General features: G+C 50.5%; 10 protein-coding genes across 10 annotated transcripts; 6 read left to right on the top strand and 4 right to left on the bottom strand.

The window, feature by feature from the left end:
* Positions 1-63: 63 nt before the first annotated feature.
* IAR55_004808 (uncharacterized protein) lies at positions 64-3,206 on the top strand (the record flags this gene model as incomplete). Its single annotated transcript, XM_066947904.1, has 13 exons — positions 64-165; positions 262-616; positions 672-690; positions 780-1,001; positions 1,057-1,281; positions 1,338-1,434; positions 1,487-1,679; positions 1,737-1,749; positions 1,802-2,084; positions 2,140-2,285; positions 2,353-2,507; positions 2,559-2,898; positions 2,981-3,206. 13 exons carry the CDS (start codon positions 64-66, stop codon positions 3,204-3,206), a joined length of 2,376 nt encoding a protein of 791 aa, XP_066801363.1.
* Positions 3,207-4,790: 1,584 nt separating this feature from the next.
* Positions 4,791-5,784, top strand: IAR55_004807 (uncharacterized protein; the record flags this gene model as incomplete). Its single annotated transcript, XM_066947903.1, has 5 exons — positions 4,791-4,850; positions 4,984-5,084; positions 5,226-5,266; positions 5,330-5,359; positions 5,486-5,784. 5 exons carry the CDS (start codon positions 4,791-4,793, stop codon positions 5,782-5,784), a joined length of 531 nt encoding a protein of 176 aa, XP_066801362.1.
* Positions 5,785-6,037: 253 nt separating this feature from the next.
* Positions 6,038-7,817, bottom strand: IAR55_004806 (uncharacterized protein; the record flags this gene model as incomplete). Its single annotated transcript, XM_066947902.1, has 3 exons — positions 6,038-6,085; positions 6,144-6,718; positions 6,806-7,817. 3 exons carry the CDS (start codon positions 7,815-7,817, stop codon positions 6,038-6,040), a joined length of 1,635 nt encoding a protein of 544 aa, XP_066801361.1.
* A 649-nt stretch (positions 7,818-8,466) lies between these two features.
* On the top strand, positions 8,467-11,341 carry IAR55_004805 (uncharacterized protein; the record flags this gene model as incomplete). Its single annotated transcript, XM_066947901.1, has 16 exons — positions 8,467-8,494; positions 8,562-8,647; positions 8,715-8,977; positions 9,039-9,104; positions 9,176-9,296; positions 9,369-9,514; positions 9,577-9,650; positions 9,703-9,931; positions 10,001-10,141; positions 10,205-10,277; positions 10,340-10,350; positions 10,420-10,550; positions 10,615-10,710; positions 10,777-10,808; positions 10,882-11,125; positions 11,211-11,341. 16 exons carry the CDS (start codon positions 8,467-8,469, stop codon positions 11,339-11,341), a joined length of 1,872 nt encoding a protein of 623 aa, XP_066801360.1.
* A 353-nt stretch (positions 11,342-11,694) lies between these two features.
* Positions 11,695-14,632, bottom strand: IAR55_004804 (pre-mRNA-splicing factor CWC22; the record flags this gene model as incomplete). Its single annotated transcript, XM_066947900.1, has 7 exons — positions 11,695-12,756; positions 12,807-12,866; positions 12,924-13,162; positions 13,219-13,615; positions 13,678-13,911; positions 14,005-14,440; positions 14,514-14,632. 7 exons carry the CDS (start codon positions 14,630-14,632, stop codon positions 11,695-11,697), a joined length of 2,547 nt encoding a protein of 848 aa, XP_066801359.1.
* Positions 14,633-15,169: 537 nt separating this feature from the next.
* On the top strand, positions 15,170-17,273 carry IAR55_004803 (uncharacterized protein; the record flags this gene model as incomplete). The annotated part of the gene is made up of 6 exons (XM_066947899.1): positions 15,170-15,300; positions 15,513-15,630; positions 15,683-16,072; positions 16,123-16,581; positions 16,637-17,162; positions 17,227-17,273. 6 exons carry the CDS (start codon positions 15,170-15,172, stop codon positions 17,271-17,273), a joined length of 1,671 nt encoding a protein of 556 aa, XP_066801358.1.
* A 350-nt stretch (positions 17,274-17,623) lies between these two features.
* IAR55_004802 (AmmeMemoRadiSam system protein B) lies at positions 17,624-19,319 on the top strand (the record flags this gene model as incomplete). Its single annotated transcript, XM_066947898.1, has 8 exons — positions 17,624-17,634; positions 17,695-17,738; positions 17,852-18,026; positions 18,153-18,265; positions 18,368-18,479; positions 18,597-18,734; positions 18,803-19,064; positions 19,140-19,319. 8 exons carry the CDS (start codon positions 17,624-17,626, stop codon positions 19,317-19,319), a joined length of 1,035 nt encoding a protein of 344 aa, XP_066801357.1.
* Positions 19,320-19,470: 151 nt separating this feature from the next.
* Positions 19,471-20,088, bottom strand: IAR55_004801 (uncharacterized protein; the record flags this gene model as incomplete). The annotated part of the gene is made up of 3 exons (XM_066947897.1): positions 19,471-19,509; positions 19,693-19,862; positions 20,055-20,088. The coding sequence occupies 3 exons, from the start codon at positions 20,086-20,088 to the stop codon at positions 19,471-19,473; spliced, it is 243 nt and encodes an 80-aa protein (XP_066801356.1).
* A 674-nt stretch (positions 20,089-20,762) lies between these two features.
* Positions 20,763-23,527, top strand: IAR55_004800 (uncharacterized protein; the record flags this gene model as incomplete). Its single annotated transcript, XM_066947896.1, has 18 exons — positions 20,763-21,002; positions 21,060-21,197; positions 21,251-21,328; positions 21,440-21,628; positions 21,687-21,829; positions 21,879-21,912; positions 21,964-22,130; positions 22,183-22,261; positions 22,321-22,398; positions 22,454-22,500; positions 22,553-22,604; positions 22,660-22,734; positions 22,817-22,860; positions 22,909-23,094; positions 23,147-23,202; positions 23,258-23,274; positions 23,327-23,424; positions 23,479-23,527. The coding sequence occupies 18 exons, from the start codon at positions 20,763-20,765 to the stop codon at positions 23,525-23,527; spliced, it is 1,770 nt and encodes a 589-aa protein (XP_066801355.1).
* Positions 23,528-24,153: 626 nt separating this feature from the next.
* Positions 24,154-25,673, bottom strand: IAR55_004799 (uncharacterized protein; the record flags this gene model as incomplete). Its single annotated transcript, XM_066947895.1, has 6 exons — positions 24,154-24,254; positions 24,385-24,458; positions 24,543-24,931; positions 25,040-25,149; positions 25,374-25,566; positions 25,671-25,673. The coding sequence occupies 6 exons, from the start codon at positions 25,671-25,673 to the stop codon at positions 24,154-24,156; spliced, it is 870 nt and encodes a 289-aa protein (XP_066801354.1).
* Between the last annotated feature and the right edge of the window lie 45 nt (positions 25,674-25,718).

Raw genomic sequence — 25,718 nt, 5'->3', positions numbered from 1 at the left:
ATATTTTGAGGATATTATCGTTCTATTCTTTGTGTTGTGCAATATCAAGAGCTCGAGAGCATCATGAGAGTTTCAGGCGTGATTGTGGCAGTACTGACTTGCTTTGCGACCTTGATCAGGGCGCAGAGTGGTGGCGAGGGGAGCACGGAAACATTTAGATATGAGGTATGTTCTACCCCTTGATCTCGAAACTATAACATCAGCTAACGCATCGGACCTTGTCTCCCTCGTCCTCCAACTCGCTCACTCCCATATACGCAGTCTGATATATCTCGACTCCGATCCCTTGTCATCCACTCCATCTATTCCCACAAGGAAGTCTTTCTCCGAGAGCTTCTATCAAACGCCAATGATGCCTTGGAGAAACTCCGATTGACGGCACTGACGGACCGGACCGTCATGTCCGCGGGTGAAGGGAATGTCACCATAGAGGTCAACCTGGATGAAGGAAGCGCAGGAAAGACTGGCAAGATCATCATTAGAGATACCGGTATCGGAATGAACAAGGATGAATTGACGAGGAACTTGGGGATCATTGCCAGGAGTGGGACCGGCGAGTTCTTGAAGAAGGCGGAGGAGGGAAAGGGCGTGGATGGGAATTTGATCGGACAGTTCGGTGAGCTGCCTCTTTATGCTCGAACCAGGAGGGCCAGCTGACAGGTAGACTTCAGGTCTTGGTTTCTACAGTTGGTATGTCAATGCACTGACCGTCCTGAGGGGCGGCGTTGCTGGAGATCTGGTTGAAATTGACTGACCGAGGCCTTCGAAATCTGATAAAGCTTCCTTGTATCGCCCACTGTCCGCGTATCGTCCCTCCCTCCCGCCACTTCCTCTAATCCCAACCCCATTCAGTACACCTTCGTCTCGTCTGCCACTGGCGATTCATTCGAGATCTACCCCGATCCTCGAGGTAACACTCTCGGTCGGGGAACTGAGATCGTCTTGACGATCGAAGAGGATCAGGGGGAGTTCTTGTCTGTCAACAAGCTGAAAGATCTGATGTAAGTCAGCTTTCTTGAACCTTCTTCGAGGCTAGACAAGCTGACTTTAGCGAAGCGAAAAACACTCGACTTTCTCCACGACATTCCCTATCTATATCAAAGAACGGAAGACAACAAAGGTCCCCATACCAGCTCCACAGTCGCCTGTGGCAGACGGAGATGACGATGAGTTTGAGAACGACCTTGATTCCGATGATCAGACTCCCAAAGAGGACGAGTTCGAGACAGAGGTTGACGAGAAGTGGGTTAAGGTCAACGACAAGGCTCCAATCTGGATGAGGTGAGTGTCCAAGGTGGAATGGTCTGACACGATACCCTTGGCTGATCGATATACAGAGAGCCCAAGGAAGTCTCAGATGAGGAGTACATCGAATTTTACAAGGCCGTCTCGAAAGACCCAGCAGCCGAACCTCTCGGTTGGTCCCAATTCAAGGTGAGTTGTCCAGATTGAGTCTCTGTCTGTCAGGATCTGATATTTGTCGAAGGGCGACACTGGCTCCGGAGTCTCGTTCCGAGCTATCATGTACATACCCTCGCAGCTGCCCAAGGACTTTTGGCAGAAGATGACCAGTGGTATCAATAACGTTCGACTCATGGTCAAGAGAGTGTTCATTACCGATGACTTGGGAGAGGAATTCATGCCTAGATGGTTGAGCTTCCTGAAGGTGACTGTAGATGGTGAATGACCCACTTTGAGATCAACGATCCATAGCTGACGCGTTGCTCCTGTCCCAGCCGACGACCTGCCGTATGTCCTGGTTATTGGTGCTTTTTGTGAACGATCGCTGACAGAATCACAGTTTGAACGTGTCGCGTGAAACGCTTCAAAACCACCGATTCCTCTCGCAGCTCCAGCGTATCCTCGTTCGGAAAGCTCTCGACCTCTTCACCCGAGTCGCTGCCGATGAGCCCAAGAAGTTCGAGGAAATCTCCAAGCTGTACGGTAACGCTCTGCGTATTGGACTTTTGGAGAGCGAGAAGGACAAGATCAAGCTCGCGAAGCTCTTGAGATTCGAGAGTACCCGATCGAACTACACCAGTCTAGAGGAGTATGTCGACAACCGAAAAGAGGGACAGAAGCAGGTGGGCTATCTCAGACGGACTCTGGTATGTCATAAGCTAACTTGTCTCCAAACAGATCTACTATATTGCCAGCGTTGGCGAGACACCCAAAGATCTTGCTCGATCACCTTTTGTAGAAAAGCTGTTGGCGAGAGGATACGAGGTTTTGTTGTTGAATTTGCCATCTGATGAACCTATGATGGCTGCACTTGATCACTTCATGTGAGTGGATCAGTTCCGTCTCCAGCACGGAAATGATGGCTGACAGCATACTTGATTCTCGATCCAGGGGCATGACAACTCACGACGTCTCCAAGAAGGGTCTCAAGTACGGCGACGAAGACGAGCACGAGGCAGAGAAGAAAGAGCTTGAGGCTCAGAAAGTCGCCTTTAAGCCTTTGACAGACTGGCTGAAGAAAGACTTGACTGGCCAGATCAGCGACGGTAAGCTGGTATTCTTCGTGCAGCCTCGATCACCGCTAACCCCTCATCTAGTCGTTCTCACTAATCGTCTCGTCACGTCTCCGTGTACCATCGTGGTGGACTCTATGGGCTGGTCCGCCAACATGCAGCGTATCATGGCTGCCCAAGCGGACGCTCAGGATGACCCGATGTTCCAAATGATGAAGAATCTACCGAAGGTGTTGGAGATCAACCCCAAATCCCCTCTGATCGAGGGATTGTTGGAACGTGTCCTAGATCTTCCTGGTGGAGACGATGAGGACGATGAAGGCCTGAGGGAAAGTGAGGAAGAGGAGGAACTAAAGCAGACAGTCAGAGTTCTGTTCGATACTACTCTGGTCAGAAGTGGCTTCAGTGTCGCGGATCCGACCACGTAAGTCTGAGTGATGATCGTGCCCGATTACACATAGCATGTGTTTCTGCATCGCTGAAGCTTGTATCGTCAATCGCGACAGGTACTTCGAACGAGTCGAAGCTCTTTTACGACGATCGTTAGGCGTTTCCCTTTCCGCCAGACCCCAAATCAACATCCGGCCAGCTCCTCCTCAAGCCGTAGGACCGCTGGACGAGTCAGGCGTGGACGATCCCAATTCCTTCCTGGTTGATGACATGTTGCAAGGCGCTGGGGAGTGGAAGGACTGGAAGCAGATGAAGACGGAGCTGGGGCATGACGAGCTCTAAAAAGCAGCAATCTCCAGGTCATGTGATTGGCTAAAACTGTCAAACGATTAGGTGGAAGAAACCGCGGAAGACATGATGAGTAGTGGTATGTCATACTGATGGCCTATCGAAAATTGGCTTGAGGCTTTGATTTCGGGGCGGAGTGAAGGCTAGACACCTATTCTGTCTATTGTTGCTCTCGTTCGTCACAAAACCGGGCGGGATCGGTGCACCCACCGCCTTCCCGTGGACGTGGAATACCGACCGAGTCGAAGACGACGCGGGAAACAATGATCAGCACAGAGGTCTCCACCCTATCTAGCTGTGAATCGGGAAAGTCTCGTGCCCTTCAAGCGAATATCTCATCGCACGACGACGTTTTGCCTGTTCCTGGAGTCATTTCATCTCATTACAATTAGTACTATAAGCTTGATCGTCACTGTCATAGTCATTACGCTCAACTAGATTCTATTCGAGAATTGGTTGGGCCGTCCCCAGGCGGAGGAGAGCTACTTGGGTCTGCGAATATGACGATCCGCGCAAGTCCGCCTAACACGCCGATCAGCCCCGAGAAGTCGGCAAGAGCGCAGTACAACGCTTGGACGAGGATACTCCAGTCGTCAAGTCGATGTTGAGGGAAGGGGTTGACTCGGCATGATGTTGAACATACGAACACTGGGAAGACGAAGCACAAAACAGCGCTTGGAGCCCTGATATGGAATCTCACCTCTTCATTAGTGACTGATACATCCGTCGGAAAAGCTACCGGGAGGTCGACCTCACCCAGGTCAGCGTGACTCGTCATCTAAATTTACAGAATGAGGTTATCAGTGCCAGAATCACACTAATCTGTAGAAGGAAGTACCCTGATGATCAATGTTCGGAGTCACAGACTCATCTATGAGCAGAGCATCTCCTCCTTTTTTGCCCTTTTGCCTAGACCCAGGATATCATCGGGTCCCTCTCCCGGGGCTTGAGCTCCAAAACCACAGATATCCCGCCACAGACTCGTCGAGCGGAGTCGAAGCGCCAGCTGTTAACTTGTGAGTCCGTCTGGCTGCAAACAGAGAGAGAGAGATCAGATGAGGCAGTGGTGGAACACTTCATGCAGGGGTACGTCGCGGAGAGTAAAACTCACTTTCATTATTTCGGTCTTTGGACTTTCTGATATTACTGTATGAACAGTGTAAGGTCACACCTCTCCAGAAGCGTCTGGAACAGATTTTGGCTTGGATATCCACACGCGGTGATTGGTCATTCTGTTTCTGTATATGTACGATATGAGAAGACAAGTTGTCAGATCAGCACCCTTACTTCCATATGTACTGTATACTTCTCTTGAGTCAAAGTCCCGCTCTTTGCTCTTTGCAGCCAAACATGAATAATCCAATCGATCAATGTCCAAAAAACCAACTCTGATCGCCACGATTCCTTCGCATGACGCAGAAACAAGGCGGCGATCTCCACTCACTCGATCAATTCAACCCATCCCGATCATCTTGCTTCCAATCGCATTTCGACTTTTCACGTATCTCCTCGAGCACACACATGTAGAAGGCCGAGCCGATCTGTCACTACCCATAGTACTGAGGACACAGGAGCAAGATGCCCTCATCAGCCTCGTTAGCCGAGAAGGAGAGGAGAGAAGCACATCAACAACGTGCCGTATGTTCATCCCCTCTTCCCAGATCCACAACCGAGACCCAAAACCCGAAAACAGACCTCCACTTTCCTCGTCCTCCCTCGATCCGTCATCGCTGAGCTGACATGTCGTATTTTTTATCTCGCCGCGGTGCAGTATGAAATACAACTTGCCGGCGGGATGCAAGGTGCCGCGAGATGGACCGTGTACGGAGCGATAGCTTGCACGTTGGGTCATTATGCTTGGCCGGGATTCAGGTAGGTTGTCCCAACCACTTGCCACTTGCACGATCTCTCGTGGTCAACAAACGTATGGGTCAGATTGGCAAAGTTGAGGAGGATGAACGATGAACGATGAACGGACGAGAATCAGACACTCAGCGCTGACGTACTGGACAGACGGCAGACACTAGGGTTGAAGGCATTCTTGACCACGTCAGGTCAGTCTGATCGGTCAACTTGCACGTCCAAGATATCCCAGCTGATCAAGTTACGCTGTGTAGCTACGATATTTGGACTTGTTGTCGGCGCAGGTAAATACGTTACCTTTACTTCATCCACACCCGGCATGACCATATAGAACCGTTCTCGGCGCTTCGTCACAACCTCTCAATCACTGGACGAAATACAGCACTGATTTCCGTCATTATCTCACGCAGATAACCACTTACTGCAATACGAACACGGACTTCGAGAAGCCGAGAACGAGATCCGGCGTCAAGCTCGCGCATCATTAGCATTAGAAGGGCGAATAGCAACGGAATCGGAGATCAGAGGATGGAGGGAAGGGAACGAACGGAGAAAGATGGAAGAGAAGAGTGTTGTCGAGGAGAAGCTGAGAAAGGAGGGGTTGACAAAGGGCGAGATTGAGGCGGTCACGGGAGGCGATGGGTTGGGGCCGGCTTTGGATGTGGGGTTGGTGGCAAGCGATGGGAGAGGGTTGGGACGGAGGGGTTAGAATGACCACTTTCACGAGTGGCTATGTGGGGAAAGCGTTCATGACATCGGTCAGGGCTATTGAGCCAGCGCCTGGAGGGAAAGGATAGTCGGAGATCAGATCATTGACGTGCTATCTATCACGGCGTAATACACTCAGCCATACTAGATTCGTTCGCTCATCATACCTTCGTCATCGGTATACCACAAAGTCATCATCATATGCAACAACAGGCCTATACGCATATATACTCAACTTCCAACGGTCAGGTCGTCTAGTCCTTTCCGGGCATATAAGGTCCGTCTTCATCCCATCTCGGTAACTGCTCAACACACAGGTCAGATCAATCGGCTGTTGTACTCCATTCCACCGACACTCACCTTGGTGACAGAGCATGACTCCTGATCTTGGCGTTTCCTCCTTCTCTTCTGTTCTTGCTGCTGTTCCATCGCCTCATCCTTCAGAACGCCCCAATGCTCGTACTCTGTTGGATCCTCAACCAACCTCGCGTATATACCTGTCCCACCAACGTCTCCAAGACACGTCGAGAAATGATCCAGAGCTCTTCTCCCCGCCATCCTAGCTTCTTCCATCATCCCATGGACAGCGTACACGTCGAAAAGTTGCTCCAATACGCCCCCCATCGCATCGTATTTCTTGTTCAATCGGAGGATGTCCATTGCCTGATTAAGCTTTCGAAGTGCGCCATCAAGGTCCCAAGCATAGTTGACGATGTGGGTGTCCACCCATTGATCCCTCAAACATCCGTAGAGTGCGAGGGATGTGTCGGATCTGTAGACATCTGATACCGAGGATGAACATGCGGTACAGAGACAGACGAAACCGAGGCCGTTCAGCAGCTGCGTTTGTCGTTCGTGGCGTGGCAATGTCACGTCGGGAAGATAAGATACGGTGATTTCTTCCCCTTGAGGTATGTCGGTGTACGCGTAGAGGTCTGAACGGGAGTGTCAGCGAAGTCATCGAGCCAAGGGAATTCAATGAAATCGTTCAAATCGTTCAAATCGTTCAAATCGCTACTCACGCAAATATCCCTCCCCCTCGTACCATCTCCATCCGCTATTGGGAGTACAAGAGTGGTTTACTCTGCAAATATGTTCGAACATTCCCAAGGAAGAACTTCCATCTTCGCCCCGCAATGGTATCGAGTTGGTTTCCACCAAATTCACATAATAGTCTTTCTCCGCCTTTGCATCCTTCCTACAAGCGAACGAATGGAGCACTTCGCGATATCGACACGTGGAAGAAGGTAAGGATGGAAGGATGTGATCGATGGTGATTGTCTCGTTGACGTCCTCCACGGGGATAGTCAGAAATGGTGCTTCCTTGATGATGAGTTCGCCGCGTCGTACTCTTCGTGTAGCTCGTAGGCCAAAACTTTTGCCTGCATAAGAATGGAACTCGAAAGGGTATTGACTCGACACAGGCTTCGGTCGAGTGATTGAAGTATACGGAAGTCGATGTTGGGAGGAAGGTACTGGAGACTCCGATCGTGGTGGTGTTGGGGGACACGGCCTTGTTGCAGCGTCCATTTCAATGGACTTGGCATCATCGACGTCGTCTTGTATTATGATGGGGTCATGGAGGGATTCGTCTGAGAGGAAAGGATTTGAAGATAATGGCGTCGTAGGGGATGTGATCATTGGCGTTGAAGCCGGTGTAGGATGTTGCCCGAAATCCTCGTTGCTTGCCCCTTGTTCTCTTCTTCCCCTTTCCTTCTCTACTAATCGGTCTACCCTTCCCCGCATCTGCTCAATTGATCTTGCGGGTATTACTGTAGGAGGAGTAGACACAGCCAGGGTCATTATCTTTCGGTTGTTGACGTTCTTGCTTGTCGTGGTAGTGGTGATTGGGGTCGAGATGACGGAATCTTGAGACCGTGCAGAAATCAATGGGCTCGGCGAGACCTGACTGCGTGTTTTCACCCAGACATCGACTGGTCGGCAGGAAGAGGAATCGGGCGGTCGGTCGTACGGAGGAAGAAGATGACGGTAAAGTGTGACCCCTTGCTCGTGCACTACGTACTGCTTCCACATGGTCGCGAGTGCTGCGTGCGATCACACAGATGAACTCAAATGTTGCGGGAGTGTCAAGGAAGGAAGGAAGGAAGGAATGGACATACATTGGGAAGGGGTCAGTAAAAGGACCACTATCTGCCCTCCGAGTGTAAATCATATCGCGTCAGCCAGAATGTTGGGGCAAGACAAAGAAGCAATTAGCGATATCCAAAGGCATAGCACGACATTCTGCCGATCTGACTGTTCGATCCAATCAACGCTCGGACCTCTTTGTCTCGATGACATTCCCCCAAATCTCGACAAGCAGTCATGTGTGTGAGAGACAGGCATTCCTCGACCATCCTGACCCAGTCGCATCATTCGACCTATGATTCAACAGTGACCTGACACCTCCCTCCCGCATGGTGGACCGCCTTCAGCAAGACGTCGACTGCACATGTTCACAACCTTCAGCTCATCATCGATTCCCGGTCGTTTCATCCACTTGCCACGGTAGAGTACGTAATGTGCCTGACTCGTCTTCCTCTCGGTTAATCTGATCCGAAACCCGAAAAGACGTGAAAGTGTGTCGAATTATATGGGGTAACAACAACAACAATAACGAACAGCAACATTTGGATCGCTTCATCGTCGTTGTCCGGCAAGACAAAAGTCTAGGGCGGGCAGCATGATACCTCAACCGAGCATCGCAGAATGTGAGTAGCCTGCGAAGGCGTGATCTTCCCTGATGGCACGACTGCTCACACCATTTGGACATTTTAGGCGATCGCATTCTCACTGCTCCAGGATCAGTCCTGGAGATGGAGGACAAGGTGATTCACGGTCGTCGTGTCAGAACATGGAAGCATGTCAGTATCCTATTACATCTTCTACGTAGTGTGGAGACGACTTGCTGAAATCTATATCTGCTTAAAGCTCCCACCAACATTCCGATCGTTCTTTTTATCCAACCTCCAGTCATATTCCGACCGACCGTTCCTCTCTTCACCTCTCCCCGTCGCTAGACCATATCGCTCGGGACAATTCAATGCCTCGAGCTCTGCATCAACGCAGGACTTTAGAGAGACCGTCACGTTTGGCGAGGTGTTGCAGATGTCGTTGAGATTGGCGGCGTGGATGAGGACAAGGGGTATAGGTGTGGGGAGTAAGGTAGTCATAGGAGGGAGAAACTGTACGGGGTGGGTCGTCGAGCGGTCAACATCAATCAGATGAATGTTAGACTGACATTCACGATCGTAGTTGGACCGTGACTTTCGTCGCTATCCACCTGATTGGAGGAGTAGCGGTTTGCCTGAATGCCTGGCTGTGCGTATCCCCGAATCCACCTTGTCCTTCCCTCGTGATCCCGCCCTTCAGCTAATATGTCAATGATGCAGACCCAGAGAACAGCTAGTCTACGCTATCAAAATGATTCAACCTTCCCTTGTACTTCTTGACGAAGACAGAGCAGAGATACTAGGTCCTTATCAGCATGTCAGGGAGACTGGTCTACCAGCTGTGAGTCCCCATACCCACTCGCGACACACTTCCGTGTCCTGACATTTGATCACGTTTGTCCATCCTCAACAGATGTTCTGCTGGTCCGAGACCAGCTCCCTGCCGAATTTGACCACAGTCTTACATACGCCTTCAGAATCTGTACGAGATATATTACGAGGAGACGGGCTAGAAACACTAGGTCCGGAGAGCGATGCGGTCATTTTCTTTTCGTCTGGGTGAGTTGTGTGTGACCTTTGTCTTAAATGAGATGAGTGTGAGTTGACCGTACCGATATCAGGACGAGTGGATTCCCAAAAGCCGTTCTCAGTACTCAACGGATGGCTTTATCGAATCTCTGGTCAGGTCTCGTTGGTGAGTCCATCTCGTGTCCTCCTTTTAAAACCGCTCTGACATTCGTATATAGCGCCCTCTCGAGCAGCCCTACGAGCAGGACTACAGCCGCCTCCGCTTCCTAACCCTTTTCATCCTCAACGTACCGTCTTACTATCCATACCGCTCTTCCACGTTACGGGATGTCTCTCGTGGCTCATGAGAGCGTTCTTTGCGGGATCGAAGATGGTGCTCATGCGACGGTGGGACGTGAAAGAGGCAGTGAGATTGATCGAGGCGGAGCGGGTGACCGTCATTGGCGGGTGAGCATCTTCTTCCATCGAAAGAGCATCAGGGCGCTGGTGTGACTAATGCATAGGTGTCATGGCTAGAGTACCAGCAGTAGTCAGCTCGATCCTGCAATCTCCCGACTTGCCGAAAGACCTAACGTTCGATACGGTTTTCTATGGCGGTGCACCGCCTAGTAAACAGATGGCAGCGGAAGTGAAGACTAGATGGCCAAAAGCTGGATTGTGAGCTACGCAACTTCACGATTGCTCTGCAACGTGATACAGAAGACTGATATTTTTTGGTAGAGTACAGGGATACGGATTGACAGAAACGAATGCCTATGTGTGTTCCGTGGCTGGGGCAGACTATATTGCGAGGGTGAGTCGGAGTGGATGAGTCGAGCGTTGAATCAATGCTGACCAGTCTCATGTACATCACAGCCAGACAGCACGTATGTCGGAATCTGAAGGGTGATGTCATATTCGCTGATCTGACATCTCGTTGACCTACCTATCCGAAGTGGTCCTCCTGTGCCCATATGTGATATCCTTGTTGTCGATCCCGATACTCGTAAACCACTTGCGGTTGGCCAGACAGGACTGTTGTTAGTCCGCGGACCACAGGTCATGAAGTGCTATCACGGGGATGAAGGTGGGATACTTTGCTTTCGCTTTCCATCGCAAGAGATTAGATTCCGACTGACACGCTCCTTCAGACGCGACGAGGAGAGCTGTCGATGATGAGGGATGGTTGGATACGGGCGATGCGGGATGTGTGGACGAGGATGGGTTCTTGTATATCAAGGATCGATGTGAGTATACGGAGTGCGCTTTGGTGGAGATGTCATCGTCGTTGACATGTTCAATCACGACGACAGTGAAAGACATCATAATCCGTGGAGGCGAGAATGTACGTGCCAATCTTGCAAATTTCGAATTGAAAGATGACCGTGATGAGACTGATATCAGTGTATCATGACTAGATCCCATCATCCGAAGTTGAGAATGTCATATACTCCCATTCCTCCATCGCAGAAGCAGCCGCCATCCCCCTCCCTCATCCAATCTTAGGCGAAGTAGTAGGCGTCGTCGTCTCCCTCCGTCAAGGTCGGGGCCAGGGCGAGGACAAGAATGCGACAGAACAGAGTATCATCAGTCATGCGAGGAGGAACTTGCCGAGGTATGCGGTGCCGGAGATGGTATTGATATACCATGAACTTGCGTTACGTGAGTGAACTCGATAGCAAGAGAACATCAGGGGAAGATCTCTTCGTTGACTTGTTGACTGTCCTTTTTCTTCTTTTCGCTGTAGCGAGGAATGTCAATGGGAAGATAGTGAAGAAGGATCTCAAGCTCATGGCAGTGGAGGAATGGGAGAGGAGACAGAGCTCGATATCGAGTAGTGTCCAAGAAGGACAGGTAGCGATGAGAGCAAAGCTGTAGAACAGCGGCGATGGAGACTGCTCTGATCGAGGCAAGAGACAGGCCGTACCTTGCTTCGATTTGGACGCAATATCGGGTACACTACATACACTGATGGCATCTGCTGAGAACATATCGATCCTGCATGACGACTGCGTATACATTTGTGTGCTTTACCAGTAGCTAGTTGAGACCTCTATTCGTCATACCGTGCTAATGGTGCAGAGACCATCCTGATCTCCTTGCTCCCAGATTGACACCTTCATCTTTGCCATCGTTGCCTAGCATCACCAATTCTCCCCATTGAATTTTTCACCTTCTGATCTCACTTGTTTTCCCCTGTTTCATGCAGTTGTCGCCACCTCATCCTCGACCTATCGTCGGTCATACCTTCGTGGACTAGGACTCCTCCTTCTAGGCGGAGTATCATCGTCCCTTCTCCTCCTTCTTGGCGGTGACCTACTCGGGCTGGGTGTGTACCTTCTCCTTCTCACAGGAGAGGGTGATCGACTGATCCTCTTCCTCGGTGAAGGAGAGGGACTCATTCTCTTCCTCGCTGGCGGAGGGGATCGATTTCGACTATCATCGCTATATCTCCTTCGTCTGGGTGGTGGACTCCTGCTCCTACTGGGACTAGGTTGTCGTCTTCTGGGAGGAGGAGGCGTCGCGGAATCAGATGGATATCGTCTTCTTCTCAGAGGTGGAGAACGAGATCCTTCATCATCGCTATACTTCTTAGATCTTCGAGGTGGTGGTGAGGGTGATCGAGAGTCAGAAGAATATCTCTTTCGTCTTCTGGGTGGTGGATCATCGGAATCGGAATCACTATCGGTATCACTGTCCGAACTCGAGTCTGAATCACTACTCGATGTGTCGGAACTCGAGTCGGAGTCGGATGAGTCGGCAGCAGCCATGGCAGCGTGCTGAGCGGCCAGTAATTTTGGAGCATTGGCCAGGTAGGTTCTCATTTCCTCGGTCACCTTACCCAGACCGATCGAGGTGAAGTAGTTGATGGCGAATCGTGTATTTTTCGGGTTGTCCATGGGGAACATACCGGCGAAGGCAGGCTTGAGATCCGGAATTTGGAATCTCTCCGACATTTTGTTCATACCCATCTCCTCCACCATTTCCTGCATCATGATCTTGACGAAGATACGGCTCGACGACGTCGTCTCCTCCTCGTTCATATGCACGACGTGAAGTACCGCCCAGGAGATGGCATCGGAAGCAATAAGATGGCCAAAAAATCTTCCGATGTTTCGGAGTTTGTTTGTCTCGTATCGATGAATGGTATCGTAGTACTTCTGAAATGCTTCCTGGAAGTTATCGGTCCAAACCCGGTTGAGTTTGCAAAATCGTTCACCGATCAGGCCGTAAAAATTGGAGTATGATCGCTCTTGAGAACAACATTCGACAATCATGTTACACAATTCAATCTGAAAAGAGGAGGTCAACCTCGATCCCCGACTTCAGTCACACAACTCACCTCTCGACCTTCAGGAATGTTGATCTTCATGAGCTTGTGGACCGCTTCTTCGAAGTTGAGCTACGAAGCGCGACATCAGTATCGCGTCCAAGCGCAATCGGCCCAGTGTGCACTCACAGAATTCATGATGGTCAGATAAATCGTTCGTCGCAGGTTGATAAGGTTCGTTTCGGTCATATCTTGGATACCAGCCTTCTCTGGTGCCACATTGTCATCTTCGTCCTCATCCTCTGAATCTGACACATCACTTCCAGACTCGGAGCCAGACTCGTCGTCAGAGTCGCCCAAAATCTCTCGCTTGATATCGTTATATCGTTCTTCGTTCTCCAGGAACTTCGGGTCGACCTTGAACAGGTCTGCAAGAGATATTAGTAATCGGCTTCACACGTGATCTCCGGACAGCATAACTCACTTAGACTCTCCTGAACCTGCAGCTCATCGTCTAACGTGATCCTATGAGTGATCTGCTCTTCCTCCTCAACCAAGTCCAGACCTTCCGGAATGGCAGGGTTGTCCTTGTACTTGTCTTTCCTGACCTGGAACAACACCTCGATCATATACTGACACCTTTTGCTGATCGCACCTTCGTGAAGTACAGCTCTGAATCGTTCGAAAACAGTGTTGTTCGCCTTGGGACTGTTTTCCGACAGGAAGAGCCCGACTTCTCTCATGAACCCGACAGCGACTTCGATTGAATCGTCTGTGGGTCGGTCGAGGCAGAGGAGAAGAATTTGAAGAGCGACAATCTCGTGCGCTACGTATTGGTTGCAAAGATGGGCGATAAAAGTGGATGTTGCGTGGCAAACAGTCTGATAGAAGAGATCAGCATAGGCTAGAGGATTCATGCAGAGCCTCAAGAGAGGGCACATACCTTGTCATTTCTCTTGTACGCTCGTCGGAACTGACTGATCAATCGGATCAAAACCAGTTCTCCAACTTGTGGCAATTTAGTGTTGACGATGGCGACCAAAGCGGCGAATACAGGAGTGAATGGCAGAGAGGATGCCTGAGCTCGCATGATGGATCTGGCGAAAAGACCTTTACCACGGATGAGGTTTTCTCCAAACAGCTCGGGAACGACGTGTTTGATGTTTGACACATTCACCTGAAAGGCACCATCAGCACGAGCGACATGCAGGCAAATGAAGAACATGACTCCATGCACCGTGAGACGGTAACCGAGGGCTGAGAGACTCACCTTGTTGATCATACCATTGATGCTCTTTTTCAGAGCATCCCAACTCAACCTTTGAAACTCTGCACTAGTCTTGTCCTTCGCTGCCTCAGCTTGCATAGCCCTCAGTCTAGCTGGGGGGATATACGCTCCACCAGACCTTGACCCTATAAGCTTCGCAAATTCCGCTTTGGCGATCTCGTCCGCTTTCCCTCCACCATTGGCGACGGCCACCGTACCATTCCCATTTCCATTAGCCTTAGCCGCTAACTCGGAGTCAATCTGAGCTTGGAGGATAGCCGCTTCTCGAGCACGTTTCCGAAGCGGATCGATATCCATCACTCGAGGCGGTGAGATCAAGCGATCAGCAGGACGAGCGGGAGGAGGGGGTGATTGGGAAGCGCGTCGACGACGTGTCGGTGGTGATGGGGACCGGTCTCGAGGATTGGGAGAAAGGGATCTACAAGAAATGTGAGCTTCCGTCCTCGGTGGCCTATCTCGTGAAAAAGATCAACAAAAAGAAGACAGCTCACCTTTTTCGCTTTGACGCTGGAACGTCATTAGGCGAGCCACTTCGACTTCGAGGGGAGACTGAACGAGTATACGAACGAGCGGGAGAAGGGGAACGGGACGCTGTAGGAGAGCGAGGCATTTTGAGTGTACTGCGCGTTTTGGTTATTTTCGGTGGAAAGATGTCGACACGTGCGGTGTAGTGGAGCCTTCCCTCACACCGATAATAGCGACAGCTTTGTCTTGGTCAGACGGAAAAGATTGAGGGGAGAGACGACGACCAAGTGATGGCGAGTATCAAACGCAACGAGTTTATGTTCGAGAGGCAAACGACGATTCAGATGATCATAACGGGGAGGAAGATTTAGATGGCCTAGATCATGACGTGGAAATACAATCAACCTCGAAGTCAGCCGGTCATTCGGGCCCCTCTTGTGATCTCGGGAACAGATCTATCGGTAGCGACGTCAGACGAGATACACGAGACCTCTGCTCGGTGGAGGACGTTGTCTTCGGTTCAATGAGTTCGTTTCAACAACAATTCTTCCTTCACGCACCCGTTCTTCTTTATTTACCACTAGCACGGCGAACTCCTTCAACATACCCCACTCGACCTTCTCTGCTCATTCTGCCAAATTGTCAATAAAAAGACTAGTCTTTTTCAGCATCTGCCTTCACCATGTCGACGGAACCCGGCAAAGCTGCTCATGAGCATGCCGTGTTGTTGAACGCTATCGCGGACGGGGCGAACGAGTACCCCAAGCCGGAGCAGGTGACCTACACCTACGGCACAGCTGGATTCAGGACACTGTGAGTGAGATCCTCTTTCTTTCGGGGGCTTTCCTGCTCAATCGTTCGGCATTGTGTGATGCGAACTGTGACGGGGAAGAGTGGCGACCCCAAGTCCGAGCTCGAAGCCAAGAGTGATGTCCAGTCAGATCTTGTGTTGTAACGCAGGAGCGGCCAGACTTGCTCAAACGCCCATTTGATAAAGTACGCTGAGTTTGATCATATCCTCTCAGAGCAATCAAGCTTCCATCGGTCCTCTTCCGAGTTGCTCTTCTTGCTGTTCTGCGGTCAAAACGATTGGAAGGCGCTACCATTGGAGTGATGGTTACCGCTTCTCACAACCCTGAACCCGTAAGTCAGTACACCAATCTGTAGCAGAATGCGTGACTGAGTGCTTCCTCAGGACAATGGCGTCAAACTTGTTGACCCGTCTGGAGAAATGCTCGACCCAAACTGGGAACACCATGCAACAGCTCTAGCCAACTGTCCTACTACCGAGTCCCTCATCTCTACTTTCACGACTCTCGTCAGCCACCTTCGGGTTGATCTGCATCAGCCCGCTTCGATCGTTTATGCTCGAGACACTCGACCCAGCGGTCCAGATCTCATTCATGCTCTTGAAGCAGGATTCAAGGCCTTTGGAGCGTCAGTGAAGGTGGTTGATGTGGGCGTTACAACGACTCCTGTTCTGCATCATGTCGTCAAGGCTACCAACGACAAATCAGGGGCTTATGGAAAGCCTACTGTGGAGGGATACATGGAAAAGATGTCTTCAGCCTTCAAGACACTGGTCGTAAGTGAGCAAAGGTGTCTCTGCACGACGTATGCTGAGTGGACACTTAGGGCAACAAGGGACCACTCGCGCCTCTATACGTTGACTGTGCCAATGGGGTTGGCGCGAATGCTCTCACCGAGCTCACAAAATACCTTGGCGACATCATCACTATCCACCCTATCAATACGGCTACTAGCACGCCCGGCGCGCTCAACTCGCAATGTGGCGCCGATTTCGTGAAAACAAGGCAAGCTTTGCCTCCTTCTGTTCAGAGCGCTGGATACCTCTCCAAACCGGGTACACGAGGCTGTTCCTACGACGGAGACGCCGACAGAATCGTGTACTACTATTTGCACGAGAACAAGGGCACCTTCAGACTCTTGGATGGTGACAAGGTTGCTGTGATGGTTGCCATGTTCTTCGGCGACTTGATTGCAAAGGCGAAGCTGGAAGGTGATAGCAAGGTGAAGGTTGGAGTGGTTCAGACAGCTTACGCCAATGGGAGCTCTACGAAGTACTTAACAAGCGTGAGTTTGATGCTAGCACGCGAAAGTGGTACTCGGCAATTAACTATGATTGTAGCGAAACATCCCCGTTACCTGCGTTTCCACCGGTGTCAAGCACCTGCATCACGCAGCGCAGCGATATGACATCGGTGTCTATTTCGAAGCGAACGGGCATGGCACTGTCCTTTTCTCGCCCCGAGCTCTCCAGACGCTCCAGGAAGCCAAGCCTACATCACCCGACTCCGCCAACGCTATCAAGCATCTGCTTGCTTTCTCTGACCTGATCAATCAGGCCGTTGGGGACGCTCTGTCTGACATGCTGTTGGTTGAGGCTGTTCTTGCGCACCGAGGATGGGGAGCGTCAGATTGGGACGCGGGATATGAGGATCTGCCCAACAGATTGGTCAAAGTCGAGGTTCCCGACAGATCAATCTTCGTTGCGACAGATGCAGAGAGGAAGCTGGTCCACCCTGCTGGATTGCAGGAGGAGATTGAGAAAGCGATGGCCAAGGTGGAGATGGGAAGATCGTTTGTGAGGCCCAGTGGTACGGAGGACTGTGTCAGGGTATACGCGGAAGCCAAATCTCAGGTGGACGTAGAGAGTGAGTCGGATCCAGCTTTGTGAAATGATCGTGATCGCTTGACTGATTTTGAGATGTTACTTAGCGCTTGCCAAGATTGTTGTAGACCTGGTTGAGCAATTCAGCCAGTGATTTTGACGAAAGGATTGTCCATGTGATAGTGGCGCACGAGAGAATAGTACAGTGGTGGAACGAGCCAGAGGATCGAATGTAATCGTAGGAGAGAGAACCGAGCGAAGTAAGTTGGTCGCAACGCATCCCCGCACATTGTTTATACCATGTCATGCATATAGTATCCCATGCCAAACAAGTCCTCTGTCACCGTTTATCGTGAGCTTGCTAGTGTGCCACGCTACTGAGAAGAGGGGTAACGTCATTTTGCGGAGCACCGGAACAAGTGTGTGAGATTGTTGGCCCCAAGCGGTGGTTATGCAAGAACGATGATGGTGTCTTCTCATCTTTAGTCCCGAACAGGTAGCACGATGGCAAACAAGTAGGTGGAACTGCGTCGGACCACGTAGGGGAGAATTCTCATACATTCTGCCTGTCACAGGATCCGAGAAGCCACTCACGCCGGGAGTTGGTATACTTCATCAGGTAAGTGGTCCCCTTCCCCCTCCCTCCCGCCCTCCCCCCTTCTTTCAATAGCTACAGCATCTTACGCAGCTGACGCTCTGTACCCTTTCATCTTGCATCTTGATTTACAAAAGGCACTAAACTTGCCTCTGAGCTATCTCAGAATCTATCCAAGGTCACTCCCCTTCCTGAACTCGACTACCATCCGCCCGTCAGCGATGCCAAAGCCATTATAGCTCCGCATGCGGGGTATTCGTACTCTGGTCCGGCGGCTGCTTGGTCTTATGCTGCTGTCCCCACTGAGAAGACGTAAGTGAGACTCCCTAAATAGTTTTCTTACCTTTGCATTCGACCACATTGATGACATGATGCTGCCATCGTAATAGAAAGGGAAGTGCTGATATCTTAATTATGCGGGGGTTCTGATGTTCACAGTAAGAGGATCTTCCTCCTTGGACCATCGCACCACGCCTATCTCCTAGGTGTCGCTCTCTCCAGATTCGAGAGCTACGAAACGCCCGTCGGTGATATTCCTCTAGATCTATCAGGTAAGTTTTCTCCCGCTGAACTTTACGTCTCTTCCCTGGGAATGGATGGGTCGTGTCTTTGAGAGGTCGAGACTGATTGACGGAGATTGATTGGGCATATAGTCATTGCGGATCTTCGGAAGACGGGAGTGTTCTCTGATATGAAAGCCTCTGTCGATGAGGAAGAACATTCATTGGAGATGCATCTCCCTTATATCCGACATATCTTCAAGGGGTAAGTGATATCGCACCGTCATCTACTGCCTCCTCCCACAGATGGCGGTGCCGAATTTCCTTTGCTGTCAACGTGCTCATTGCATATGGGAAGCTGAAATGGTTACGTATAATACAGGAGGGATGACCTCAAGCTCGTTCCGATACTGGTTGGGCACCCTGATAAGACCACTACAAAGAAATTAAGTCAAGTCCTCGGCAAATACTGGGATGACGAGGAGACCTTCTTCGTCATTTCGAGTGATTTCTGTCACTGGTACGTCAAGCTTGGAATCTCGATACTCCACATGGGATGCTGCTTACTGGTCTCCTTTGAATATGCAGGGGCGCTCGTTTCTCGTGCACACCATATTATCCGAATGCTCCTCACCCACCCAACCCCGTCCCACCAGTACCTTACCACATCAACCCGGCATCATTCACTCCTCCAGATCTAGTGAAGCGTTTCAGTGCAGCGGATGCCAATCCCCAAGTTCCAATTTGGAAGAGTATCGAGTATATGGATCATGAGGGGATGGAACTATTGCGCAGGCCCGGAGAGGCAGGTGCGGTAGAGAAATGGGAGGCGTATCTGGATGAGACCAAGGTGAGTCTCAAGTTCAAGCGAGACCAGTGCGGTAATGAATGTGCGGGTGAGCATGTGGCTGATGAGCGTCACTAGAACACGATCTGCGGCCGCAATCCCATTACAGTCCTTCTCAACCTCGTTCAACACGTGTACAAGGACAAAGCTCAAAAACCGCAATTCACCTTTGTGAGATACGAGCAGAGCTCAAAGTGTTTGAACGGAAGAGATAGCAGCGTCAGTTATGTCAGTGGGGTCTTGAGGATCCCAAAGTAGCGGGCGGCGTACGAAGCCAAGAGTGTTGTACCGTATGAGAGCGTATTGAGACTGAATGAGACTGAATGTAAACGAGGATGCTTGTTGATATCCCTTTTAAGATGATGGTGCTATGCAGATGTTACATGTCCATGATCCTGATCCCACTACGTCAAGCGTTTCCAGAATCGATTTGCTTGTATCCTTGGACCTGCGAAGAGGATTGAAGCGTCAGTATACGTTGCTTGGGGGCATGAATAACCTCAATGATGTCACGCTGTCACAGGGCAGGACGAGATCACTAGGCAGGTAGTTTGCTTCCCAGAGGCCAGAGGAAAGTCATCCGGCCTTCACCGATAGAATGTGGATGAGGAATAGCATCATGAAAACCCACCTTGTTCTCTCTGATCATACCCGCATATTTCTCCGCCAGAACCTTACAGTTTTGCAGGTGGTTGACCCCTTCTCCTCGATAACATTTCTGAAGCTCGTCTCGGACGATACGGGCTTCCATCGCCTTGATCCATGATTCTCGAATGTGGGTATCGCGATCTTGGAGGATCTCTGTGCAGGAGTCGGAAGACACATCATATCCGTTTCGAGTGACAAGCAGGTAATGGACCATAGAGTCATAGTGACATGGTCGAAGAGGCGGACGAGTGTGCCATGGGGAGCGGCGGTGTAGAAGAGGAAGGAGGTCAGAGAACACCATCAGCACTCTTCCGACCATCTAAGCACCATTCACCAGATACGTACGACGATACTCGTCCATGGAAGGTGTTGAAGCCATCTCTGCTGAAGGTGTTTGACTGTTGTCTGTTGTCTGGACTGGATACACAAGGGATACCGATCAACCTATCATACGCTCAAAGAGCCTACTGCTGTTTCCGAGTGAAAGACCCAATCAGCCACTGAGCCTGACAACAATTGCACAAATCCGGCGGGATCAAAAAACACAGTACAATCACGTGATACCCCCCTCATGCGGGGCCTCCACGCGCCTGACCTCGTTGGTGTGAACTCTTTCGACACTTTTGAATCCGTGCATTCGTGCATTTGGCTCGGATACAACTATATCACAACTCATTCCTGGCGCTTCTCTCTTCTCTTTGACATCTATCCCATCTTACAAGCGATCCTTCCCCTCGACCACAGCGAACCAGACCCATTGCATGTCCCTCCTTTCCTGAAAAGCAAGCAAAAAGAGCTACACTAGCTCCATCAATCAGAAAAACCATTCGCACTCATCATCATCGCTTCCCCACCCGCATGATATTTTGACTTTTGGTTCCGGCTTTTCTCACATCTATCAGAGTCCTCATTGTCATTCACATTCATCTCCCATCGACTTTCCTCTGCTTCGTCTCATTCTCAGCGAGACGCACCAATAGTCCTACCACCTCTCCATCATCTCTCAACCCAGCCCCTTTCTCCTCTCTGATCCCTTCCTTCCGCTTTGGCGAGATGTCCTTCCAGCCTTTCGGATCTACTGTCTGGACTCCACCTACTCCCACTGGGGAAAGCTCGCAGGGCTTGACCACCCGACATACCACACCTCCCTCAGGCCCTGGTAGTCCTGACATCGCCACACCAAATCTTCCAAGTGAGCCTGGAATGTGGTCGGAAAGGTACAGGAGCATGAGCACAGGGAATATGATGGGGATAGGGATGACTCCCATGGCATATGGGGATATCAGAAGACCGGTATGTACCCCACGCAGTTTCTCTGATCCTGATCAAGGTGGATACTGACGGGAGTAGCAGCTGGGTGATCTGCCACAGAATCAGGTCACTTCTCATGCCCTCGCCTCCCCTTTCATGCCTGGCATCGACAACGGTACCTGGGGTCCACCTATCCCTCAGAGAGCGTCTACTCAGCGATCGGTCAGCTTGGAGGAGGTGAGTGATCCACTGAGTCTATTCGATTCAGATACTGACTCAAGCCTTCTTAGCGGCTTGCCATAGCAGAAGAGAAGATCAGAGAGTTGACTCTCGAGAATACTCGTCTCCGAGAGAGATCCGTCACTTCAGTGAGTATCCACATCTTCAGAGGCCGGCCAACGTCCTCCTCGCTGCTGTATAATTCCCCCAGCCAGAACCTATTTCCTTATGCTCCCTTCTCCTTGCTGATTTCTGCGCAGCCCATCGGTATGCAGCCGAATATTCACAGTTCTCCTTCAATCTCTACTAGACCGTCAGTCATCTTCGACAACCTCAATCCGGCGTACGCATCAATGGGATACGGTGGTCTCAATGGTCTAGGCTTCTCTAAGCTTGAAGATCTTGATCTCGGTCATCAAATGGCTAAGCACCTTGCCCGGGATGGCGAGGTGGGTACAATCACTTTTTCCTTCGTGCCAGAGATGCTAACGCGTAATATTGTGACAGTCCAAGAGCGCTCATACCGCTCCTCAGCAGATCATTTCCAGCATCCTTCACGGGACCTTCAACTTCGCCGATCTCCGTATAGAATATATTCAACCGATAGTGTGGATCATAGCCGATCATCAGCCGAAGAACAGCTCAGAGAGGTGGGTGTCATTGCAGTGGAGACGTTCAGCTCTGACCATACACTTCCAGCTCTGGACTCAAAGCCGCGGTCAATGCCCTGGCGGTAAGTGAACCCTTTTCTGTCTCCGTGCCGTACTTTTGACACTTTGAGCAGACTCGACTCGGCCTTCCTCATTCCTCTGAACCGGCTACGATCCTTATCAAGGCAATCATCGAACATGCCAAACGCCTTTGCTTTACAAGCTGTGGTAACTACCTTTGTCAACAACTTCTAGAACGAGGAGAGGTAGACGACAAGCTAGCATTCATCAAAGAAATCGGGTACGTATTCACTCAACCACGTAGATGCTTGTTGCTGAATCTTCCTTTCAAGGGATGACTTGGTGCCCATCGCCAGTGACAAATTTGGAACCCACGTCTTGTGCAAAGCAATCGCCATGAAGGAGCTAGAGGTTTGTGTGATGTACACCTTTGGGAACTCAGCTCGCTGAAGCCTCTTCTTATACAATAGGAACCAATCTCGGCAGCCTTGATCAAATACGGGATTTTTGACTCGATGAAAACCGGAGCCAGAAGGCTTTGGCGAGAAGTAGGTGGTGGTCGTGAGCATCTCAGTCGTCGTGTGAATCTGATGTCTTTGACAGTATCTTGAAAAATGCCGGCAAATGAAGCAATTTGATATCTTCCAGAAGTGGGTTCTTCCTGATCGCGATCTCGCACGTACGCTCAACATCTCTGCGTAGAATCAACGAGGACCTGGCTGGTCGCTGGGCGGATCTCGCTTGTAACAACGAGGTGAGGGGTCTGGTGCTCAAAGACGCCAGGATTATGCACTCACAAGTTGCCGCAGCACGGGTCGATTGCTGTCCAACAGGTGTTTGAGGTGTATGGCTCTCAGGAATTGATGGAACCTTGCTTCAAGGAGGTGAGCCGCAATCCTGTTGCCTGCTGCACCATCATCCATAACCCAGTATGCTGGCCAGGTTCTTACTGACTAGCGGTGCTAGTTGCTGGCCGAGATCGCTCGCATTGCCAACAACCAGTTCGGCCAGTAAGTTAAACTTCTTTTTCGGGGAATCGCAATGCTCATTGTTCGCAGCTTCGTGGTCACAAAACTCATTGGCTATCCTCATCTCTACAAGCAGACTTGTGATGCCATTTTAGCTTCCTATCCACCCGTCGCTACAACACATCACGGAGTCAATTTCGCCAAGATTGCTTTGACGGAAGGAGGGCGTGCAAGTATCATGAAGTATGTGGAAGCCATCTGTGCGCATGATGATGGGTAAGTATCCTTGTCCGACTTTCTGTTGTGCGGCGGCTGAGATTGGCGACAGGCGCACTCCCGGTATCGTTGCTATCGCTACGTCTTCCATTGGCAAGGCCCATCTCAGTAAGTTGTTTCATACCACGAGACAGTCTGTTGACGAGTTTTTGGGTTATATCAGCTTTCGTCTTGTCCTGCGTGAGTCATCCTGATCTCTCTCACATCAGCTTGACAGCTGATCTGCTATCAGCTTACTCCCTCGGAGCATGCGCGTATCCGCCAGACCTGTCGAGCTTACAGTACCACGTTGCGTAATTCGCAAAGCGGCAATGACCTGCTCCGATCCTTGTGAGTAGCAAATAGATCTGACAGATGGGCTACCGTTCACTAATGCTGGTCAAGGGGTCTCATGCATGCTGTTGGCTCAAGGCATCGTGCCGGTAGCAATTGATTTAGAGATTCCTTCTGTCCCATTTGATGTTTCCGTTTGTTAGTACGATCCTCCACGAATCCATCATCTCTCATAATGATCCGCTCTTCTCGTAAACATCGTCTCTCATCGCATTACATTGCCAGCCCCAACCATCCATGTTTCCCGATCCATCAAGCATTACCATTCGCATTTCCCTTTCCGTTCTCAAATTTTCACGACTTGTTTCATGTTCATCACGATTGGTCTCATTTCATTAATTATGTTCGCATCGCACCGCATCGCGAGGTCTAGTCAAAGGAGACGGAAGGATTGAGTCAGGTTTGGAGGAGAGGAGGTCACGGTATCCAAGTTCATGTCATGTCAACGACTCGCATTGTGATCTATGCATATGTTACCTGTATCATGTTGTCTGGCAGAGTTGGCTGGATTGTCCTTGACATGGGCGGAGACTCTAACACCTATAAATTATCTGCGCTTATCGGGCTGAAATAATGACCAGCTTCGCTCATTTTATTAAGATGATGATATGCATGGTTTTGGTTCTGATCCAGAATGTATATAGTTACAACAGATTATTGAATTGAATTTCTAAGGGGATACGGACGCTTGTTTTAGGCCCAAGATCAACGCCCGATGAGCGCTACCTATAGCTGATTGCGTTTCTTGGCTGTTCGAAGATATGGTCGAAGGAGCCATTCTACGTCGGCTTCCGTTTGGTCGATAGTGCCCTGACGTATCTCGTATGCTATAATGGAAGGCATGGTCACGTCAGTACATGAACAACGGTGAAGGAGCCATTGGTACTATCTTGAGGAAAGGAAGATGGATTGATACTGAGACAGCGATAAAAGCGAAGGGTGGGCGCCTCGACTCACGTTTGGCCTCGAATCTCGGCCCTACTTCGGCAAGTTGGACATCCTTATGAGATGCTTTTGCAAAGACGTGATGTCTGGAACACGGTGGAACGACATTAGCGTCAGATGACATGTACCTCGTTTTTTTTTTCCAGAGTTTTGAACCACATCACACTCACCTGAATGAAATGAAATCGCTCTCGTTCCGGAATGTCATTACTCTCTTCGCATCCTCCTTGGGAACAGGGAACAAAGCCTGTAATATCCCTTTCACCCTGTCCCCCAATTTCGTTCCGAACCCATCGAATATCAAATGGGGATACTGTTCCGAGACAGTACTATTCGCGTTGGAACTGACGTCATGTCGAAGAGTGACGTTGTGCAACGTCATGGACAGAGTGGGACCGTGGGGCAGATGGGAGATGATGAGTGCGTCGGGGACACCTCGATGTTCGTGGATGACCACCAGGTCGGTCACGGCTTGCGAGTTGCAGGCAGTGACGAGTTCGCGGATGACAGTGTTTCCTCGATTGAGTCGGTACGAGTTGGGGAAGATCAGTCGGAGTTCCTGAAGGTCAAGATAAGGCATGTTAGCGAACGAAATGCAAAGCAAATGTCACAGCACAGCTTCTCGCTTCGAGCCTGATCATGGATGGAATGGATAAGCCTGACTCACCTTGGAGAACTGCAATAGTCTGGAAGAGGGAGATCGGGATGTCGTGATGACGACTTTGGGATCATATGTCCCAACTTTGGCGTACTCGTCGTCGATGTGCGTTCGGGGATCTAGGTGGGCAGGAAAGGGAGTCAGCGTGATTCGTAGTAGAACGCTATACGCCGCTTGTTGTGCTATGATCTTCCCTTTGGCCGATCTATGCTCTTAGACATTCCCGCCGCCCTGTAATCCCTACACCCTCTGCTCTCCTCGCATCCACAGCCGCCCTCTGAACGGAGGGGGAGCTTCCATCGAACGCCCTCAATACACTATACACTCAGACGACCCCACTCACCCTCTTGCGCCTCATCCAGGACCAAATCCTTCCCACCCCCTTTCCTAATCTCGCCTCTCAGTTCCGTCGGCAGACTCTTCCCCTGCGCCAACAGCTCCTTGATCTTCTGCTTCCTCTCGAAGATCGCTCTTTCTTGGGATTCTTGTGATTTCTTGTAGATGTATTCCCTGCGTTCTCGGGTTTGACGTCGGAGCTGAAAGGGGGGCAGACATCAGCCTGGTGACTCTGCTTCGACTAGATGAGGGAGACACGGAGGAGAAAGATGGAGTGGATGGATGCAATGGTTGTCAGACTCACCATCTTGTCGTTTCGAGAACAGCCCTATGAGGACCGTGAAGAGAGCCA

This window comes from Kwoniella newhampshirensis, chromosome 9, assembly GCF_039105145.1.
Source record: "Kwoniella newhampshirensis strain CBS 13917 chromosome 9, whole genome shotgun sequence".
NCBI classification, from domain to species: Eukaryota; Fungi; Basidiomycota; class Tremellomycetes; order Tremellales; family Cryptococcaceae; genus Kwoniella; species Kwoniella newhampshirensis.
Note: the sequence above shows the minus strand (reverse complement) of the source record. Positions and strands in the feature narration are given on the sequence as shown.